The sequence below is a fragment of the Manis pentadactyla genome, chromosome 10, assembly GCF_030020395.1.
Source record: "Manis pentadactyla isolate mManPen7 chromosome 10, mManPen7.hap1, whole genome shotgun sequence".
Lineage (NCBI taxonomy): Eukaryota > Metazoa > Chordata > Mammalia > Pholidota > Manidae > Manis > Manis pentadactyla.
In genome coordinates, this window is record NC_080028.1 from 77,476,929 (window position 1) to 77,499,788 (window position 22,860).

At 44.3% G+C, this 22,860-nt stretch overlaps 1 protein-coding gene across 1 annotated transcript in view; it reads right to left on the reverse strand.

Moving 5' to 3' along the window:
- LOC130679370 (bMERB domain-containing protein 1-like) overlaps positions 1 to 19,803 on the reverse strand; it is a 38,699-nt gene extending 18,896 nt beyond the window's left edge. Inside the window, exons 1-2 of the mRNA XM_057487976.1 lie at positions 19,777 to 19,803; positions 17,810 to 17,997 (exon numbers count right to left, since the gene is read on the reverse strand). Coding sequence (XP_057343959.1) covers positions 17,810 to 17,997; positions 19,777 to 19,803 — 215 coding nt within the window. The remainder of the gene's footprint in view (positions 1 to 17,809; positions 17,998 to 19,776) is intronic.
- Between the last annotated feature and the right edge of the window lie 3,057 nt (positions 19,804 to 22,860).

Sequence of the window (22,860 nt, forward strand, 5' to 3'; positions counted from 1 at the left end):
CTCTCCTGCCCTGCAGCCTTGCTCCTACCCAAACACCAACTGTCCTGCTCAGAGCGCTGCATTCTCTACAACCACCACGCACAATTCTCTTTCAACTCACTGCACCATCAGAAGCGGATCTGCTTTTGATGATAAAGACACTAAAATTCAAACCAACCTCATGTTTATTCAGTGCCAGCGTTTAGTGGCCTCCTTTATAGGAAAGCAGGATCCTAGGGTTTGGTTGACCCACAAAGAAACAGCAAGTATCCTCTGCTGGAGGCTCCAAAGCTGGCAGGGTAGGGTTATAATTAGTAGTGCTGCTGGCAAATGCTCACCAACTGGCTGGGAATCAGGAAGGTGGGTTGTACTACTGGTTTGTATCATTTGCCAATTTCCATGGTGTAAATACTCCTACCATGGCAGATTTCGAGCTACCAACAGTTTCATGGCAGGTTGGCAAGATTCCTGAAAATTCAGCATCCCTGGTTGGAATCAACAGGTAGGCAAATTTGGGGAGTTCCTCTTGGACAGTCATTAAACATGCATCCAACGTTTCTTTAGAAGAGAAGCTGAGTGCTGTGTGGGGAAAGATTATCAGTGGTGGTGATGATGCTAACGATGATTTCAGCTACCATTTATTCAGAATTTAGCATTACTTGGCACTATGCCCTCTATACAGATTATCTGAGTTAATCCTTTTAAAGGTTATAGCGAACCATCAAGGTGAATACTATGTGACCATCTCTTACAGATGAAAACCTTGCAGCTCAGTGAGGCTCAAACAGAGTCACACAGCTAGTTAAATGGTGGAACCAGGGTGCTAAATCTAAAGTAGTCTGATTTGGGTGCCCACCACTATAAGGCAAGGAGAAGCCTCCCCCTTATTTTTCCAAAAAATTTAGCTGTGACCCCAATTCAGCATGAAACGTCCCCCCAAAAAATCCTACAGATAGCAGGACTCACCATATTTAGAAAGCTGTTTAGAGACCATCTATTGTTTTTATTGCTCCTGTAATGGACAAAAGTTGCAATTTTTGGTTGCTCAGTATCCAAACTCTAGCTTTGGGAAAACTGTTCAATGTGTCAGACCTCATTAGAGAAGTTAAAAAACAGAGCAGCCCCTGCTCCCCAGGTTCAGCCAACCAGAAGATCCTGCCCATGACCACTGAGCAGGTGACACAGAGATGGAAGGATTGTTGTGGGTCGGGTTTTCCCTCCTTGGTTCACGTCCCCTCCAAAACAAAGACCCGAAAGGCAGAGACACAATAACAAAGCAGAGCTGAAGTTTTATTTGAGTACACTCCAAGGGAGGAGCAGGCCAGATTCAAGGCAGACAAAGGCCTCCATCCATTAGGTGGCCTATATACTGCATTCTGGCTAGGAGGCACCACTTCGATTGACAGGGTGGGCCTATGTGATTGACGGGTCCACCTGTGCAGCCATCCCTCAGTGCGCAGGTCTTTTCTCATGATGAGGTGTGGTTTGGGAGGGTCTTAGTTTTGTTCGATTGCCCCTAAGCTGGGATCAGCTTGGGATCAGCTTGGCCTGGTCCCAATAAGCAGAGAAGTTACCTCCCTGCCAAGCCTCTGTTGTCTTCACATGGGACCCCCTACCTGGGCTCTTTGGACAGGGTTTTCCCCTGGATCCTATCTTCCCCTTCCCTGGCTGCTCATGTCTACATTTCTACCTAACAGTTTTCTCCATCTTACATCATTTAAAGTTTCTGTAGCTAAATTGTACCAATCTGTGGATTGGTACCTGGCTAGCTTGCCCTTTCATTCATTTCTGGACAGAAAGCGATCAGTAAGATGGTGCTAAAAAGGACTTATTCTAAGACTTGGGTTTGCGTTCGATGTTTCGGGGGAAGGTTTAAAGGAAGCCGGGTTGTCAGTGAGTGGGGGTGATTAATTCTCTGATAAGTTTTCTTAATTTTTACCTGTCAGTGAGAAGAGCAGAGCAAAGGTAAAGCTGGATTTAAAGATAAAACCAGAGCAAAGGATTGGTGAGGAAGCAGCAGTCACTCAGATGAGCCAGCGTGTGGAGGCGTTTGGTTATTTTTGTGGTCTGGACAATGTTCACATCTTTATTTGCTTTCAGATAACACTTGTGAAGTTTGTCTTATTTTTGTCTTGCTTTCCTGGTCTCAGGGTGGCCCTCTCGATTTGATGTTGGCCATTTGCAACAAAGTTTATGTTCAACAGGAGAACACGTCAGCCTAGCTGTCAGTGCCCAGCCAGCTCCTGGCTGCCTGGGGCTGCTTCTCTCTTCCTCACAGTGGAAGAATTAATTTATATACTTCCGATCTCTACATAAGTAATTATGAAATCCTTGATTCTGGGGACCACTCTTACCCATTTTCCTCTTCCCTGCGGTGACCAGCCTTGCACACAGAATGCTCTCTGTGAATGCTTGCTGAACTATATTATGGGCACAGGGGACTCGCTGGGGCCTGGTGCACTGATGATCACACTCGAGCATAGTTTCAGAATTTGTAAACATGACTCATACAAATACAGAGTGAACACTTGTTAAAAATTTATCTAACTCATTAATCAGGGAACAAGTAAGATGGTAAAGCTCATTCTCGGAGCATTTAAAGACCTGGATTCATAGGTAAGTTTCAGCAACAATCTTTGAATAAAGCTGGTTAACAGCCTCTAGGACAACAAAACCATAAACTTTAGGGTTATTTTCCTACTAGATAAAATCTACAAGCTGATGTGAGATTTCAGTGTTGGTGCTCCAATCAAATAGTAAATAACAAAGTCAAATATGTGTACACCCTCCCAGATAATTAAATAATTCTCAGACAGGCCTTTAAACAACGCCCCACTATGCATGGTAGGGATGTGCTTTCCCCAACTCCCTCCCTTATTTCCAATTTTTAGTTAATTTTTATTTCAAAAGCATAACAAAAGACTCTGTGGCTCCCTAGGAACACCTTCAGGGGACATTGTTTTACTCCTTCGTATGTGGTGATTTCTCATGAAACAGCAGCATCATGGTTTGATTTATCGAGCAGTAACTGTAGGTTGGCTACTCTGATAACTTTTCTACAGAGCTTGTCTCATCTGCTCTTCACAAAAAAACCCCCATGCCATAACTGGTTCTGAGGAAAACAAGTGTGGTGTAATAAAATAAGCAGTCCCCCCATTAACCGCAGTTCCGCTTTCCGTGGCTTCAGTTACCCGCAGTCACCCTCGGTCCAGAAGCAGATGGTCCTCTTTCTGGCTTTGGATCAGGTCAGTAGCTGCCTAACACTTGGTCATGATGCCTGCGTCATTCACCTCACTCCGTCTTATCACATAGGCATTTTATCATCTCACATCATCACAAGAAGGGTGAGTGTAAGGCTGGAGGCTCCAGGAGAAGGGGTGAGCCTGCTGGACAAGCTCAGGTCCCACCAAACAAGGTGAAGAGACCAACAGATTCTAGTCTGACAACATTCCAGAGACTGATCAGATAAACATTCCTAACTAGAGCCCTCCCCCAAGCTAGAAGAGTAGTGGTAACTTTCTAATACTTGGCTAAAGGCCAATGAGAGACCCCCCACATACCCTAAGTGAGCCAATCCTCAAGCCACTGTATACCTTTGCTCTCCCTCTCCCTACCTTCTTTAAAAACTTGCTGCCTGCCCTGCTGGACATGACTTCCCCAGCCTCCATTTCTGTAGACTGGGAAACCTCACCCGGGAATTGCATTCAAATAAATTACCTTGCCCTTTGTTGCCTCTCTTCGCCTGCCTATTTCGGCTAGAATTTATCTTACAGTGAGGATAGTACAGTGAGTTATTTTGAGAGAGACAGAGGGACCACATTCACATGAATTTATGCAGTATATTGTTATAATTGTTCTATTTCATTATTATTGTTGTTAATCTCTTACTGTGCCTAATTTATAATTTAAGCATTATCATAGCTAAGTATGTATAGGAAAAGCATAGTGTGGAGATATATATATATATATATATATGTTTTATACTATCTGCAGTCTAGGCATCCCCTGGGGTCTTGGACCATATGCCATGCATATAAGTTGGGGATACTGTATATCCATTTGGTTCCCCTCCTTGCTTCTGAGCACAAAGTTCCTAAAACCCCTGGTGGAATTTCCTGAGGGATAGGAGTGTCTTTTATTATTCATAATGATCCCCTCAGGCACAAACATCTGGGTTCATGCCAATGAGGTGATGTGGTGGAGCCCCTAGATAGCTTCAGGTGGGGGCTGCTCCCCCAAAGTCATGATTAGAAGGTGGGAACTTTCAGCCCTACTTCCCACCTCTGGAGAGAGGAGTAGGGATGTGACTGAGTCAAAAACTCTTAAATACTGAGGTCTGAGGAGTTTCTGTGTTGATGAACACTTTGATGGCCTGGGGAGGTACGTGCCGGGGAGGTTTCGGAAGCTCTGCATCACACCAGCCTCTAGGCCGCGCCCTATGCATCTCTTCCAGTTGGCTCTTCCTGGGCTGTATGCTTTATAATAAACCAGTGAATGCAGGTAAAATGCTTCCCTGAGTTCTGTGAGTCAGGACAGAAAACCTTCCAACCTTTGCGGGAAGGGTTGTGGGAACCCCAAATCTGTGTTTGGCTGGGCAGAATTATGGGTGGCCCAGGAGGTAGGACCAACATCACCAAGGGTCTGAGCCTCTTCACTTGTGGGCCAAGAATCCAGAGTCAGAATGGAATTGAATTGTGGGATACCCGGTTGGTGATGGAGAGTCAGAGAATTGGTGTGAAAAAATGATGCATATTTGGTGTCAGAAAACACCAAACGATAGTCACTGAGAAGTTAAGCAACTTGCCCAAGATCACACAGCTGGTGAAAGTAACTGAGTGGGGATACCCACCTGCACCCAGTAAAACTCTTGACCTTCCTACCTGTGCTGCCGCTCCTGTGCTGACTTCCTCAACCACAGAGGCAATATTCATGCATCCTGGGCTCCATGTAGCTAAGTCAGTGTTTCCCAAACATCAGTCGTTTGAGTATCACCATGGCAGCATCTGCCAGGTCTCCAGCTCCCTCCACTAGTTGTTATTCAGTATTTTCTTTTACATTGATTCACTTTTTATATGAAAGAAATTTCAGTCTAAAGGTTGAAACCAAAGGAAACCAGTATTTTTCCTTAAAAGACACAAACATACGTTTTTGATGAACATTTCCAAATACTACCTCAAAGTGCACCCTACTTGGTGAAACACTAGACCAGCTGAGTCCCACAACGTCACACAGCCAAGATCTCACAAGTCTTGTCTCCAAATCCAGTGCTCTTTCAGCCATGACTCAGATCACTTGACCATCCTCGCCAGGCTTCTCAGACCAAATTCAGTGATAGCAGACAGCAGATAGCCAGAGGCCCGACTCCTCCAGGCAGTTAATGTTGCCCTGGGCAAAGCTCCCTGAATATCATCACCAGAGCACATCACGGCCTGCAGCAGACCTACTCTACATTGTTCTAGCTTACAGCCGGCTCTCCTGGGCCTGAGAGGCAGTGGGAGCACTTGCAGGTGTGAAACAGTGGATCATCTCCAAGGGGAAGGAGGGTGCGGAGTTCTGTTAACGGTTTGGTACAGCTCCCCAGATGCCCTCATTTGGGAAAACTTCACGTGAAGCCAACATGTCAGTTTATTCGAGAGTGTTCTAAAGGGTTGCTTTCAGAGTGACATTTAGATCTCATTATATAAATGGACAGTTTTTGTCTTGCACCAAACTCTGGCACCCAAACTCATTTATAAGTTGCAGAATGTCTTACCCAAGCATTATTGTGGTTCCTATATAGGGTGCTTTTATAGGGCTGGGCTTTGTACTACGTTCTTTTCATGCATTATTTCATTTACCCCTCAATTCAACTTTATGAAGTGTGAACTGCTATTGTGCCAGTGTTACGGATGAGGGACCTGAGGCTTAAAGTTTGAGCAGTTAGTGGTAAAGCTGGGAGTGAATTTCTGCGCTGTCCGGCTCCAGAATCTACCTTTATCATCATTGCACTCTGAGCCCCAACTCCTTCTGCAGTTCAGGGAAGAGGCTCAGACATTCCCTGTCTTCCAACTCTAGGCTGTCTACTTCCTTTCTTTAAAAAACAAAAACTAAAAGGGTGACCGTGGGTTGGATTTTTTTTTTTTAATGCACAATCTTTAATCCACCCCAAGCCTAATTCTCATCAGTCTCAGATCTTCTGAAGCACAATGAACAAGTTCTTACATGGTGAATAAGTTCTTACATGGAGAACAGTATAAGGGCAGTCAGCACAGAAACTTTCGGTTTTGATCACGTATTATGAACTATAAACAATCAGGTCAAATATGAATATTCATTTGATTTTTATACTTGATTTATATGTGAATCCCACATTTCTCCCTCATTATTATTATTATTTTTAATGAAATGCTGAAGTGGTAGGTAGATGCAAGATACAGGTAGAAAACATAGATTAGTGCTGTAAGAAAGCAAATGTAGATGATCAGGTGTGTGCCTATAGGCTAAGTATTAATCCAAGCTAGACAAGGGCAACAAAACATCCACGGATGCAGAAGATTTCTCTCAAAATGGGGGGGCAAGGTTCTAAGCCTCACCTCTGTTGATCCCCAATTTCTCACTTGATGGCCCCCTGTGACTGTGCCAGTCTTAGGTTGTTCCTCCCTTGAGGAATCTTACCCATCTCTGGCTAACCAGTCATCTTCCGGGGCCATACAGGGAAATGTAAAGTTGGTAAGTGAGAGAGAAGCCATATTGTTTGAAAAGGTTAGCTTTTTACTTCTTTGCAGATTTATGCCCTGTGGGTTTTATGCCCAGCATTTGTCTTGGGTATCTTTACCACTTGGAAGAATTATGATACTCGGTAAATTCGATATGAGGCATGAATTCTATTTAAGGGTTGTAATTAGGAAGGAAGAAGAAAAGCTATAGAAGTAGCAGATGGAAGAAAACATGGGAAGATTGGTTATTTCTTTGACATATCTTCTTGTAGAGTAACTTAAGCATGTAAAGGTTTTTAACTACTAATTAAATTGCACACACACATTAACATAATAGGAATACAGTTACATAACCAAAGCAGACCTACAATTACCAGCCATCTCCAGCAAAACCAAGAAAATCAGTTAGGCACCCTAAGCATTTGTGAAAACTTATCTATGATATGATGGATATTGTCTAACTGAATTTGAATAGTTTGAGAAAAATCAGACAAATTAAAAAAAACATTCCTGGGAACTGTTCACATCCCATATGTTCTTTTAACAGAGCATAGTCTGTAGTCGCAAGATTTTGGAGCGCTGCAACTTGCACTTCTCCTAATTCTTGGTTGAGTTCCAACAGTATAGATCCAGTCAAATTTGTTGTTTTACTGTATGCACAGACCAGCTTAGATATCTCCTTCTTCATTCCAGTGGCAATTCCAGGAACCAGTGGGATGAATGCAGCTACAACTGCAACAGCACCAGGATCTTTGTTGATGTTTTTTGATGATCATCTTCTGGAATGACTCTTTCAGAGTATGTTGATGTTGGAACTTCTTCATATCGTATCTTATTTTGTTTTCTGGGTAGCCAAATTGGGCTTTGATCCTCTGTATAAACACAAACAGACCCTTTGCCCACACTTTGATATGCCCTTTATACCATTGTGAAGAACTTATTGGAGGTCACCACACAGGAACTGCTTTTTTTTTTTTTAAGAGAAAGGAATATTATCAGAACAATGTACTTCCATAGGTGATCATCTGACACCCTTTAAATGATCAAAATTAAGGATATTTAAAGCATGCATTAATCGTTGATTTACAGTTAGTTTTATCCTATCAGGAAGTAATCCCCCTTTCTTTTTTTTCTGTTATCATTAATCTACAATTACATGAAGAATATTATGTTTACTAGGCTCTCCCCTATACCAGGTCCCCCATATTGTGGGTTGGTTTTTAGAGGAGAGAAATAGGTGGGCAATGGTGTTAATTGAGAGTGATCATTGATGAATGATTATTAATTCCACTGTTGGTTATAAGCTTTTAGAAAGCTTCCATTGTAATTTTCTTGATAAATATAGCACCGGATTCAATTAGAGGCTTAATCAATGTATTTCAATAGCAGATGTGATGATGAAAACAACAGGTGGCACTGGGACTTTCAGACACCCTGGGAGATTACAAACAAGCATTTTATTCTGATTCTGATCATGATTCTAAGCTACTGGAGAGAAAGGTAGCTACTGCTGTGCTAAAGAGTCACACTAGTGTAGGGCAGATTTTATACCTTCAGTCTGAGGCCAATTTTCATCCAAAAAATAACTGTGGAAAGAAAGCCAGATGAGTCTTCTGCGGGCAGCTGATGGACCCCAGAATCCTAGTTCATCTAGAGAAGAGGTGAAGGGACATCCGAATGGCGGTAGGTGGGATGGGGATGGCAGGGAATCACAACTACTTTTCAAACTCCTGATGTCTGGACCAGTTTAAATCAGACTCTGGGAGTAAGATCCAGACGCCAGCATTTTCGCTAAAGCTTTCCAGGTGATTCCATTGTGATTCATTCCCTCCAGCCTCTGGATGCTTCTGTGAAGGCCCTTGCTTGTGTATCGGTCAGGTCTTCAGGGAAGTCCATCAGTTCTTCAGGGAAGCAGAACCAACATGAGTTATGGAATGAGGGGTGCACTATAGAAATTAGACCTTCCACAATCAGGGGAAGAGCTGAAGAGGCAGAGGTCTGTAAGGGGGAAAAGACAGAGGACTCACCAGCCAGCCCATCTAAGTCAGGCACATCCAGTTGGCAAGCTGGGGTTGCAGGCAGAAAGGTCTACGGGTGGCTACTGCCATGTCTGCCAAGTGTCTAGAAGACACAGGGTTGCCGTTGGTCAACAGAGCTGGCAGTCAGGCAGACCAGCTGGATGGGAAACAGCAGAGGGTGAGAATGGGCTGAAACCTCTGTGGCCCTCTCTGATTCTCCTCCTTTTCTAACCATGGCGGCTCTCAATGAGTAAACACTTCTGCCTCCCTGATCTCCCACCTTTAACCTGGAACCAGACAAGGAAAGGGGTTCTGGGAAGCAGAGTTCTCAGCATTGCTGAGTTTTCTAATAAAACATTCCAGCATGAACTAGAAGGAATAGAAATGGACTCAAGAAGATAATTTAGTAAACATGTAAGAAAATGGGGGGAGATGTTATTACCTCAAGAGCTGGTACCCAGATTTATCTCGGGGAGGAAACAGGATTTGCACAGAATCATACTGTGACAGATGCCTGGGGTCTTGTTCCCAAGAGCCCAACATGTTCTGGTGTCATGGCTTCTTACACTCTGTGAAAGATGGGAGGAGGAACGTTTCTCACTTGGGTGAAGAGAGCAAGGAAGGTGCAGAGAGTGGGTCCTGTGTGTGGAAAGGGCCAAGACAAAGGAGCTGCCTTGGTTCAGGGCAGTGACAAGGGCCTTGTCAGCCAGGAATGTCAAATGCAGGTTTTTTAATTGCCATAGAGAGCTCAGGGCTACCCCTTTCCATGATCCTTAGTTCTCCTCAAAAGACCTGTGGGAGTAGCAGAGGGCTTTGTTTTTGTTGTTATGGAAACTGGTGAAGCATCAGAATTTCAAACCCTCATGCATGGGGGACAGGATCCAGGAAACCAAGCCTAGGAGAGAAGAAGAGCCGAGAATGGAAACCCTGGAAATTCACAGACATCAGAGCAATGGATTTGGGATTTCCCTGAGCTGTGGTGACACAAGGGGGAGGCATTTCTCCAAGGGTCTGGGGAGTGGATGCCCAGGGTGCAAGAAGATGCAGCATCGTATGGACGGGCCCAGTTCAGCTGTGCTGCCTGGGGATGGGAATGGGCATGTCACGGCCAGGTTCACTCTCTGCTTTCAGGGACCACAGTCTCTCATTTGCTACTCCTGAGGCAGCTATACTATCTTCCTTTCCTCCAAAGATGGGTTTTCTCTGCTCACCCACAGTCTTTGGTTTGCAAATCTCCCATCACCTAATTGGCTCTGTCTCTTTGTATCCCAGGAGAATGGCTCTGACTGGCTGAGACTAAGCCCATCTGGACCAATCAGCTCTGGCCTGGATGAGGTGAGTGAGGAGAGGCCAGAGACCCCCACTCCCACCTGGAGCTGGTTCTCCAAGGAGGGGCAGTGGGCTGGAAGGCAGTGAGGGGCTCTGTGGTCAGGATGCTGGAGCTAGCATCCCAACACTACTAATTGGTGATCTTGGGAAAATCTCTTAACTTCTGTGAAACTATATTTGCTCATCTGTAAAATGTGGCTCATGAAAGCATCTGCCTCATCAGGTTGCTATAAAGATGACATCAGATGATCCATCTGCAAAGTTGTTAGCCTTGTGTGTGGTACATGTAAGTACTCAAGAGATTTTAGATAAATTAATAATAAGGTAACCTTACAAATTGCCCACATCATTTCGGCACCCACTATCCCATCAGTCACCCATTGGAAACTTTCAACTATCATGCAGGTACCATCCATCCAACTTTTGTCTCCTCTCCTGGACTCCGTAAGGGCAGAGCCCTCATCTGTACTGTTCATCGCTACATTCCCTCGGCCTAGACATCATGGTTACACAACAGATGCTTGTAGCATGAAGGAAGGAATAAAGAAATGCTTGAATCACCCCAGGTGTGGAAATCCATTACCTCCCAAGGTTCCAGCTTTTTACAACTCCAAGTACTTAGGGAGGCCCCTCTCATGCTGAGACAGTATCCTGATTCAATGAAGCATCTGCTGGTTCCACATAGAAGAAACAAACTCTGTCTTCCACATGACAGTTTTTCAGATGTTTCAGGACAGATCTCAGATGCTCCTGAGCCTCTCTAGTCTGTATATCCTTGTCATGGAAGAGATCTTCACTGCACTCTCCAAACTCCTACCTTCTCTTGTGTGCCCTATTCAAAATCAATAATAACTTGCTCCTAAAAAACAAGGGCGTCGGGCCCAACATCTGCTCTTATGAACACATCTGTTCATTTCCAAGCTCAATTTCTTCCTGAAGGAAAGTAACATTTAATGAACACTTATATGTGGCAGGCACTGGGCTGGGCACATCATATACATGATCTCTTTTACTCCCTGTAACCACGCCATGAGATGTACCCCCATTTGACAGATGAAGCAACTAAGGCTCACAGAGGTTAAGGTGTTTGCCCAAGATTGCACAGTGTAGGTGGCAGAGCTAGAATCCAAATGGAGGAGTGATCTACTGGGTGGAGTAAGTGTAGGTCTCTCTTTTTGTCAGAATGCAGTCCTGGCAAAGACCAGGACATCCCGTAAGGAAAAAACAGGCTGCCCTATCTTTGGCAGAACCTAACCAGGAGTATCGTAGCTTGACTTAATCTAATTTGAAACCCCTGAGGAGTTCAGGGGACTGAGGACAGAAGGACCAAGAATGGGCCAGAATTCCAGGTGAAAAGTTCTACATACCTGATCAGTGAATCAATAGCAGCCAATGAAATAAAGGGAACAATGTCAACCAGGATATTGTCTAATGAGTGACTGGGGCCCATTATGCTGGTGTAGACACAAAACACCAAGGCGAATCTGCTAAGCCATTTGTACTTTTCCTCCTCCCATTTCTCTCTGAGTATCCTGTCCTGGAAATAATAAAAGAGGGCTGGGGTTTACTTGAAAAGGAATGTGGAAATGAGGCCAAGTCAAGCCTTATCTGATTCTGGAGTAGGCACAGAACAAAGAGCCGAGCCCTCCTTTGAGACCATTAAGCATTTCTCAACCTCTGCTGCTGCTCAAATCAGCAATGTTCGAATACCAAGCAAGGAGAGTGGGAAACCCCTTAATTGTCAGCGTTTAGTACTCAGTGCATTACTGAGCTCTCCCTCTCCCTCTCTTTCTCTCTCATGAGATGCTTTTTCTTGGGGATATTTCAAAGCATTATGAGAACTCAGCATAAGATGAAGCCATGCGGATGCTCCACACGGGGTGTGCTGCCTTGCCCTCCACTCCGCCTGGCCATGGCCATCTCTGTCAGGGTCCCTGCCACACTGGAGCCCAGCTCTGCCCTTAGCCCTGAAACAAACGGCTGCAATCATTTAACGTGGTTAGCTGAATAATGTCCCTCAAAGATGCCCACAACCTGATTCCTGGAACCTGTGAACATGTTATCTTATGTGGCAAAAGGGACTTTGCAGCTGTGGTTAAATTAAGGATTTTCAGATGAGGAGATGGTCCTGGATTATCCAGGTGGGCCCTAAAAGCAATCACGAAGATCCTTACAAGAGGGAAAGATTTGACACAAGATTCCACTCGGCTATCTCTGAAGATGAGGAAGGGACCAAGAGCCAGGGAATGTAAGAAATGTAGCCCTAGAAGCTGGAAAAGGCTAGGAAAAGGATTCTCCCCTGTGGCCCAGTGAAGCCCATTTCAGACTTCCAGCCTCCAGAACTATGAGAATAAGTGTGCACTGTTTTAAGACACTAAAATTGAGGTAGTTTGTTATAGCAGCCACAGGGAACTCATACATTTAGTGAAGTATCTACACTGCAAGCTGCTGCATAACACTGTCATGCTGTAGGAACACTGTGGACTGGACCCACAGTCGGCCCCAACCACCAGAGGGCCAGGTAGCTCTCTCCACCCAGACGTGCCAGCTTCAGGGGAGCCTTTGCAATGGGTCAGGCGCTGGGAAAAGCAGGAAGCTCATTGGGAACAGAAACAGCTCAGCCTCTGCCTTCCTCAAGGCCAGCATCTAGCAGAAGAGAGACATTGAACATGTACTCACACCAACGAACGTGGACAAGGCTTCCGAGGAAAGGCTCCTGGTTACTGGAATAAGACCAGACACAGATGTGCAAGTGCTGGGAAGGCTTCCTTCAGAAGCCTGCCTGATTTGAGTCCTGGAGGCAGAGGGAGAGTTAAGCAGGCAAAGGGTAGAGGCAGGAAGAAGGGGTCCAGGCAGAGGGAGCAGCGGGAACAGAAAGGCCCCTGGAGTGGGAAGAGAACTGCCCAGGGAAGGGAACTGAAGGAGGTCACTGGGGTGGAGAACAGGGGTGGGGGCTGTGGGTGGAGAATGGTTGGAGGAGAGAAGGGGCAACAGCCAGGACCTTGTAGGCCTTGTCATAATGACAAAGTCTGGAAAGCATTTAAAACTGGGAGCTACTATCTGACTTGCATTTTGAGAAGATCCTGAGGCCCCGAGGGCAGCAGGGTGAAAGGCTGGGAGGCTGTCAAGAGCCAAGACGGACAAGAGAATCAGGGCTTGTGTGGCAGCCACGGAGGGGAGGAAAGTGGGCGGTGAAAACTATTTTAGGAGGTAAAACTGACACAATGTGGTGATGGATTGAATATGTGAGGTGGCAAGTTGGGAGGGGCAAGGATGGCATCTAACTTGGGAATTTAAGGTTTCCATGGGCAGATAGAGGTGCTGGTTTGAAGTAGGCTTGGCAAGGATGGAGTGGAGGGCAGGAAGATCATGAATTTGGACTTGAACTTAATGAGTTTGATGTACCTTTCAGACATGTAAATGAAGAGATCAGATATCCTACACTTTCTCCACTTTCTCAGCAATTTTCCTTTAGATATGTGCGTGTCCAGAAGACATGGTATGGTTCCACTTATTTGAGGTACTAAGAGAGTCAAAAATCATAGAGAAAGAAAATAGAATGGTGGTTGCCAAGGGCTGGGGGAGAGGGAAATGGGGAATTATTGTTTAATGGGGACAGAGTTTCAGTTTTGCAAGATGGAGGTTCTCAGATGGTGATGAGGGTGCACAACAATGTGAGTGTACTTAATACCACTAAACAGTACACTTAAAAATGGTCAAGATGGTAAATTTTATGTGATGCATAATCTGCCACAATAAAAATTTAGGAAATAAATGAGTGTGTAGGAGGGAATACTTCCAAACTCATTCTATGAGGCCAGCGTCACTGTGATATCAAAACCAGGCAAAGACACCACACACAAAAAAGAGAAAATTACAGGCCAATATCCCTGATGAACACAGATGCAAAAATACCCCACAAAATCTTAGCAAACTGAATACAAAACTACATGAAAAAGATCATCCATCATGATCAAGTGTGATTTATTCCAGGGCTGCAAGGATGGTACAATATTCAAAAATCCATCAATATCATACTCCACATCAACAAAAAGAAGGACAAAAATTATTACATGATCATCTCCATAGATACAAAAAAAGCATTCAACAAAACTCAACATCCATTCATTATAAAAACTCTCAAGAAAATGGGTATAGAGAGCAAGTACCTCAACATAATAAAAGCCATATATAACAAACCCACAGCCAACATCATACCATCATACTTAACAGTGAAAAGCTAAATGCTTTTCCTCTAAGATTGGGAACAAGACAAGGATGCCCACTCTCCCCACTTTTATTCAACATAGTATTGGAGGTCCTAGCCATGGCAATCAGACAACATAAAGCAATAAAAGGCATCCAGATTGGTAAGGAAGAAGTTAAACTGTCACCGTTTGCAGATGACATGATATCGTAATTAAAAAACCCTAAAGAATCTACCATAAAACTATTAGAATAACTGAATTCAGCAAGGTTGCAGGATACAAAATTAATACACCGAAATCTGTTGCATTCCTATTTACTAATGATGAACTAGCAGAAAGAGAAATCAGGAAAACAATTCCATTTACAAGTGCATCAAAAAGAATAAAATACCTAGGAATAAACCTAACAAAGGAGGTGAAAAACCTATACCCTGAAAACTACAAGACACTCATGAGAGAAATTAAAGAAGACACCAATAAGTGGAAATACATCCCATGCTAGGGATGTCTTAATCATTAATAGGAAGAATTAATATTGTCAAAATGGACATTCTGCCTAAAGCAATATACAGATTCAATGCAATCCCTATCAAAATACCAACAGCATTCTTCAATGAACTAGAACAAATACTTCTTAAATTTGTATGGAACCACAAAAGACCCTGAATAACCAAAGCAATTCTGAGAAGGAAGAATAAAGTCGGGGGGATTACGCTCCCCAACTTCAAGCTATACTACAAAGCCACAGTAATCAAAACAATTTGGTACTGGTGCAAGAACAGACCCATAGATAATGGAACAGTATAAAGAGCCCAGATATAAAACCACACATATATGGCCAATTAATATATGATAAAAGGGCCATGGATATACAATGGGGAAATGACAGCCTCTTCAGCAACTGGTGTTGGCAAAACTGGACAGCTACATGTAAGGTAATGAAACTGGATTATTGTCTAACTCCATACACAGAAGTAAACTTGAAATGGATCAAAGACCTGAATGTAAGATATGAAACCATAAAACTCTTAGAAGAAAAGATTAGGCAAAAATCTCTTGGACATAAACATGAGCAACTTCTTCATGAACATATCTCTCTGGACAAGGGAAACAAAAGCAAAAATGAACAAGTGGGACTATATCAAACTAAAAGGCTTCTGTAAAGCATAGGACACCATCAGTAGAACAAAAAGACATCTTACAGTATGGGAGAATATATTTGTAACAACATATCCAATAAGGGGTTAACATCCAAAATATATAAAGAACTCACACACATCAACACCCAGAAAGCAAGTAACCCTGTATCCTTGAGAAAATTTGATTTATTCAAGTGTCTACTCTTGACATTTGTCCCTAAGTGGTCAGACTCATGGGCATGAGGGGGAAATTCAGTGAGGTCACAAGTCAAGAGCTTAGTGTAGGGCTTAGCCCAGAGGTAGCAATTACATGTTAGCTATTTTTGTCATTGAGCATTTGCTGTGTGCCAGAAGCCACACACACACACACACATGCTTGATGCCAAGGACAGTAAATGCAAAGTGGCAGGTATTGTCCCCACACTAGCAGAAGCAACCTCTAGCCCCTCTTGAGCACCTTTAAGCTGAAGGAGCTCATGTTCTGTGTCTTCCTTCCTTTTAAAACATGGGGAGGATATTGTAAATGCCAGTCACATGTTTGTAGTGCTAGAAACATTCTATACATAAGAACAGAGGCTTAATTATAGTTTTAGAACCGAAGTACTTCTCTCTTTGAGAACGTAAAAAGTAAAACTTGGAAGTATAAAAATAGAAATAGATTGGAAAGTAAGACCCAGGCACTCATTGAATCATCTTTTACGGGGCAGGGGGTGAGGAGGTAGTTAGTATGTCCTGACTAACAGTTACATATTAAGAAATACAAGAGTACTCTTAAAACTACATACTAGAAGTAATGAAAACCAATACCACTAACAGAAGTCACCTTTCTGAGTTGGGATCAAAGATAAACCAGAGGAAGACAGACTTTTAATTTTCATGACTGTGATATGTATGTATTATTTATAGACTATAAACACTCCAAACTCTGTTGTAGCCACTGAACTCACAATTATCCATGCTTTTTCACCAAAAGCTTGAGAGCTGGCTTTCCCCTCTCCCCCCGACTCCTTCCTTAGGGAGGAGCTGCATGGAGATTTCAGCATTTCCTGGATCCAATACATGGATTGTTGATGTCTTTGTCTGTTCTTTTATTCAGGTTGACCACATCCATTCCTTTAATTCAGTAACTGCCTGCAAGTGGGTGAGCCCTGAGTGTCTACATCTAGTTCAGTGGTTCCCCCTATACTTCACACAAAAACACAGAACTACCAGTTGCTCATGTCTACTTGGCAAACCTACGGGTGCTTCAAATTCATCATTTCCAGTCTTGGTTCTCTGTTATTGGAATCACCTGACCTAACAGAACACATGGTCTTTGTCAATAACTTCTCCCACACGACCAATCCTTCATGGAGTTGTTTTGAAAAAATAAACCCCCAAAAACATGGGGTGGGGAGGGATTGTTTCTGAGCACTCGTGCACTGGTATAGTTTATTCCCAGATGAAAGGGAGGAGGTTTCTGATCCGCAGAAAATGGATGTTCTAGAACCTTCTTCTCAGAACTGTGCAAAGCGATCATGTGTGTGAAGAGAGCTGAATAAATGGCAGCTGTGAATATCACAGTCCCTTGCATGGGGAAGGTCCAAGAAAGTAGCAGTGAGAACATGGGTTTTGAAAGCAGAAGAGCTGGGTCGGACCAGGTTGTTCTGTTTCTCCGAGCCTCAGTCTTCCTTGTCTGCACAATGGGATAATCCCATGACAGGCTTCACGGAGTTGAGAGAAATTGGTGAAAGTGGGTGAGGGGTGCCCGGCAGGTGCGTGGAAAAGGCTCTGCTATGGCTCTTTTGGGTAGCACTGTGGGTTGGGAGGCCAGGTAGCGAGTCTCCCAGAAAGGCTGTCTCCTAACCCTCTGCTTTTGCTTTGTTTTGCTTTTAAACTCTCGCTGTTTAATTGCCGGAGCCCAATATCTCTGGGAAGACGACCTGTCATTCCTCGGGAATGCTCTGTGTTCTGTCAACAAAACATTTTCAAATCGTGTGACTCCGAGGCCGCTAACGACCAGAGGAGAGGTACTGGCATTTCCGCCCATGCTACACACGAGGGCCCTGCAGCTCAGAGAGACCCTGCCCAGCTCACCCGGCACTGTGGATCTCAGGCCTCTCTGAACCCGGAGCGTGCGCCTTTCCCGACACCACCATGGGCGGGTGCCACCTCCGGGTCCAGCCTCTCCTCTTGCCCCTTTCCTCTTCTCTAAGGGGTAACATAGAAAGAGACAGCCCACCTGAACTAAATCCAGGCCCCAGGGTCTCTGTTAGAGCGAGAGATTCCAAAGCCCACCTTCTCTAGGCGGTACAAGAATTAGATGAATTTTTAGAATAAGTGCACACAATGCCTTTATCCCAGTGCCTGGCCCACAGCAATAAATCATAAATGTTAGGCTCTGTGGGGTCCTCTCCCTCCACACCCCGTCCTTTGCTCGGCCGCTTCCCCGAGGCACTCACATAAACCTGAGCTCAGACTCCCGTCGGACCAAGACTTCCCGGAGACGCTGAATTTTTACCATCTCCAGTTCAATCTCCTCGGGCATCATGCTGGTCTCCGCCATGGAGATGATGTCTAGCTGATCTGTGCGGAAGACATGAAACGCAGGCGTCAAGACCCGGAGGCTGCACCGGTTTCCAAGAACTCCCTAGGGACAGCCCTTGTCCTTGTTCCAGGGACCTTCACACACTGGAAGGCACACAGATCCCAGCCTGCACATCACATGTCTGTTTTGGAAACTGCGAAATGCATTTCCCGTGGCAACCCTGTGACGATGGGAAGAAGAGGCTCAGGCAGGCTCACCAAAACCTGCTCAAGGGTTTAGATGTGGTCTTGACATCTCTGCCTGCTCCTGGCTCCAGAGCCTCTGCTCCCCTTGACTGTGGCCTCGTTGCCCTGTTGCAGCCTCCAAGACCCAGAGGAAAGCAGGCTTTCCTCTAAGCAGAAGAAAATTGTATAATAATTCTTACAGCAATGAATTATAATCTTATAGGAATACATATTAATAGTAACATGAAGCCAAACAGGTTTGCTGTGTAGAAAATTCAGATAATGTAGGTAGGCAGGAAAGATCAAAGTCAGAAGTCACCTGTAACCCCACTGCCTAGGGAGAACTGCTATCCACCCTCTGATGGACATTCTTCCAGTCTTCTCTTTGTAGTTAGTTATATATATATTGTCATATGCATAAAGCCATATAAATAACTATATATATTGTCATATATAGGGAAGGCACCACATAAGTATGCATATATGTATGTATATGCATGTGTATTAGTTCACTTGGGCTGCCATAACAGAATACTAGAGGCTGGGCAACTTTGTGCACATTTATTTTCTCATAGCTCTGGAGGCTGGAAGTCCCAGATCAAGGTCTGGCAGGGTCACTTCCTGATGGCAGCTCTCTTCCTGGCTTGTAGACAGGCACCTTCTTGCTGTGTGACCACATGGCCTCTTTCTGTGACCAGAGAGCCCTCTCATGTCTCTTCTTATAAGGATGCTAATCCTATCAGTTCAGGGCCCCACCTTTATGACCTCATCTGACCTGTTACTTCTTCAAAGGCTCTATCTCCAAATCAGCCACACTAAGGGCTAGGGTTTCGAAATATGAATTCAGGGGGGTCATAAATAATCAATCCACAACACTATGTATATATATGTATATTTGTGTGTATACATATTGCTACATATAATGCCATTAACATTTTGGTGTACATTCCTCTGAAGTATTTATGTGGTAATTTATATGATTATATATTATATATGTGGTGTACATACATAGGGTAATATGTATGGTTTTACATATGTGCTTTATTTGTACAATATTATATATACACAGGTATTTTTTAATTGGATATATTTGACATATAATTTTGTGTAAATTTATGCACACCCATGTTTATCACAGCATTATTCAAAATAACCAAGATATAGAAACATCTTAAATGCCCATTAATGGATGAATGGGTAAAAAAATATGGAGTATATGTACAATGTAGTATTATTCCGCCATGAGAAAGGAAGCTATCCTGTCATTTGCTCAACATGGATGGACCCAGAGCATAGTAAGTGAAGTGAAAGACCTCAGACAGAGAAAGACAAGTACTGTATGATATCACTTTATGTGGAATCTAAAAAGGTCAAATTCATGAAAAAGAGAGCAAAATGGTGGTTACCAGGGGTTGGGCCTTGGGGGCATAATGTATGTTATTTAAAGGTACAAACTTGCAACAAGTGGTGAATACACACACATATTTTTTAAGGACTGGAAAGACCCAATGTTGGTAGTTAAAAATGTTGATACATGCATACATATTAATATACATGAGTATGCACATATCCCATTATCTGTACCATTTTATATAGGTCCGGTGTTTGTGATATAGAGTCAGGGTCTCACATTTTATTACCTGCTCTTTTCACTTACCAACCTTTCATGAGCATTTTCGCACATTCTGGCATGTTCCTCCCACCAGGAGTGTGAAAGGCTGTGTAGTCTTCTATTTGTGGCTGTATCATGAATCACTTCACCGACTCCCAGACATTAAGGCCGTTTTCCATTTTCCCCATGATAAACAGCCCTGTGATTAACATTCTCAGAGCTCAATCTCTGCATGCATGTAAGAGGTGACTTTAGGCCACATTTCCAGAGTGAATGGCTGGGTTTTAAAGGATGCAGTACTCTAGGGGCTTTCACAGGTAAAGAAGGAGACATAGGGGAGAGGAACTTTGCTTTCTCTGAGGCCAACATCTCTGGCAATGTGAGTATTTCCAATTTAATGTTTTCTCCCCACCTTTCTTCCCTTCTTCCCCATGACCCATCTAGACAATTGTTCACCACCCTCCTCCTGTCACCTACATCTGCTGACTCCTTCCACACCCAACCCACTGGTTCTGCTACATGGCATTTGTCTTTTCCCTTACCTCCAAGTCAGCTGTTTGGAAAACTGCCTTATCTCCACCTGTCCCCTTCCTGCGACCTGGAGCCCTGGCCTGGCACACCTGCCCAGGGTCTGAGGTGTTGCGATTTGCACACTTTCCTTAAGTCAACTCCTGCCTGCTTGAATCTCAGACTAACACCTCCTCCCAGAAGCCCACATGACTGCTTTCTCACCTGTGGGATAGTCCTACCATGAGTCCTTCGCTAGACATCAGATTTTGGTAAACTGCCTATCCCCTAACACATCCTTTCCATAAGCCAAAATTTCCCACCTCCCCTCCACCATTCATTTTGCTGAGGAATCGGGAGGAAGGCAATTAGCTGTGATTGATTCTCCCATTGAAATAAATGGCCTCCCTAATTCTCTCTGAGATCATCCACAATTTTGTAAGAGATAAACAAGAGCAGAGGCAATGGAAAAGGCCAAGAAATTACTCAGCGAGAAGAAATTGTGGCATGACAGCTTTACGCCTGTTGGAGATTTTCTCCCCTCTGGGTTCAGCTTCTTGGAGCAATGTCTGCTTTTTATTTTCAGAGAGCTCCCAGATTTCACAACCTAGACAGTGCAGAGTCTGGAATTGAGCCAAGGAGGAGGGTGGTGAAAAATTGTCTAGATGGGTCATGGGGAGGAAGAGAGGAGAGGTGGGGGAAAGGGAGAAAATGTTATATTGGAGATACTCACACTGCCTCCTCCTGCTTTCTAACAATGGCGGTCCTGAAGAAGATCCTGCTGTCAGGCTGCACCTGGTGCCCAAGGAGGGTGAAGGGGAGACAGGAGAGAGGGGTGAATATCAGAATGAGAATGGACATCAGATGAGCTGTCTCAGGAATGGCACTTGAGAAGGGGGAGAGATGTCTACAGCGGCTTTTAAGGAAATTGTCTCTGTGACATGCTCAAGGCCTCTGGAATCAGATTTGGGGTCCTATGGCCCCTGACACCAGGCTGAAGTGGCTCATGAGATTGGAATATTGAGTCCTGACTTGAAGAAGGAGGGAAGAAGGAAGGGACAGGATAAAAATATTAATATTGACTGAGTATTACTGGGTGCCGGCTCCAACCAGGCTAGAGGGCCAGCTTCAATGTATGCAGACTCTGGGGACAGGGCCGTTTAGGATTGTGGTGGCCAGGAGTGGGGCGTCGGGGGCATTCCAGAGTCAGATGGAGTCCCAGCTCTGCCCCTCACTAGCTGTGTGGACTTGGAGGTTCAGTTTGTCGCTTGTGACTCATTTTCTCCTCTGTAAAGTGTGTATAGTAAGGGGACACACCATCCCGGGAAGTTACGAGGATTGAATTATCCAAGGCATGTCATACTCTGTGCGTGGATATGATTTCCATTGTTATTTCTGCAGGGCCCGCTGTACCATGCCATCTCTTCTAATCCTCATCAGAAACCATCAAGATTGGGATGTCTTCTTTTTTAACAAATAAGGAGCAAAGGTGAGCCTGTGTCTGCCTCCAAAACACATGTACTTCACCCCATCACTGCTGCCCCCTGCCATGCAGGCCTTCTAAACCCCACACACCTGTCCATTCACATCTCAGAGTCAAGGGTGGTGTCTTACTTTCCTGGGGCTGCCGTAAGAAGTCACCACAAACTGAGGATTTTATTATTTCACAGTTTTGGAGGTTGCAAGTCCCAAATCAAGGTATCCATAGGGCCGAGCTCTATCCAAAGCCTCCAGAGAGGATCCCCCTTGCCTCTGCCAGACCCTCAGGGGTTTGTCACAGCATCACTCCAAAGCCCCTTTGTTTCTTCCCTGTAGCTCTGTGTGTCCTTCTCTGTCTCACTGGACTCAGAGCCCACCCAAATCCAGTAGCATCTCATTTCCATCTTCATCTTAATTACCTCTGCAAAGAAGACCTATTTCCGCATAAGGTCACATTCTGAAGTTCTGGGTGGATATGAATTTTGGAGGGCACTATTTAATCCACTACAGGCCATGTGCCCACAGGATCCCTGACAGTGGTGTCACTCTTTCCAAGAGCTTTAGTCACCTGGATGGAAGCAGTAGGGGTCTCAGCAAGTGGCCCGGGCGTGGGCCATAATGAAAACCAGCTTGAGTAGAGAGTTATAGATCTGTGATCTGAGGTCAATCATCAACCACATAACTGTGAATAAGCCACTTTCCTCTTAGCATCAATTTCTTCCTTTGCAAAATAGGGTTCAAAGCCCTTATTGAAAAATCGATCATATTCATTTAAGAACCATTTCTCCACTTAAGAAGTACCATCATCATCTTAACAATAGAGAAAACTGAGTACATTCTATTGCATTAGGTCCATAGCTATTCTCAAACAGTTAGCAGGCATGGTGAGTATCTGGGAAGATTGTTAAAAAGGAAGATTCTCTTCCCCAGGGATTAGGATAAACCTGGGCTGAGGGTGGTCATGTCCAGGGACCTTCATGCAGGAGGTCTTCAGACCAGACTCTGAGAAGCACTGGTACAGAACACAAGTAAATGAATCTCATGCATGGTTGGTTCCTTTCGGTCTGAGCTTGCATGATACAACTAGCATGATTGGAAACCTTCCCAACAATATTTCCCAGCTAGAAGGTAGGCATCCTTAGT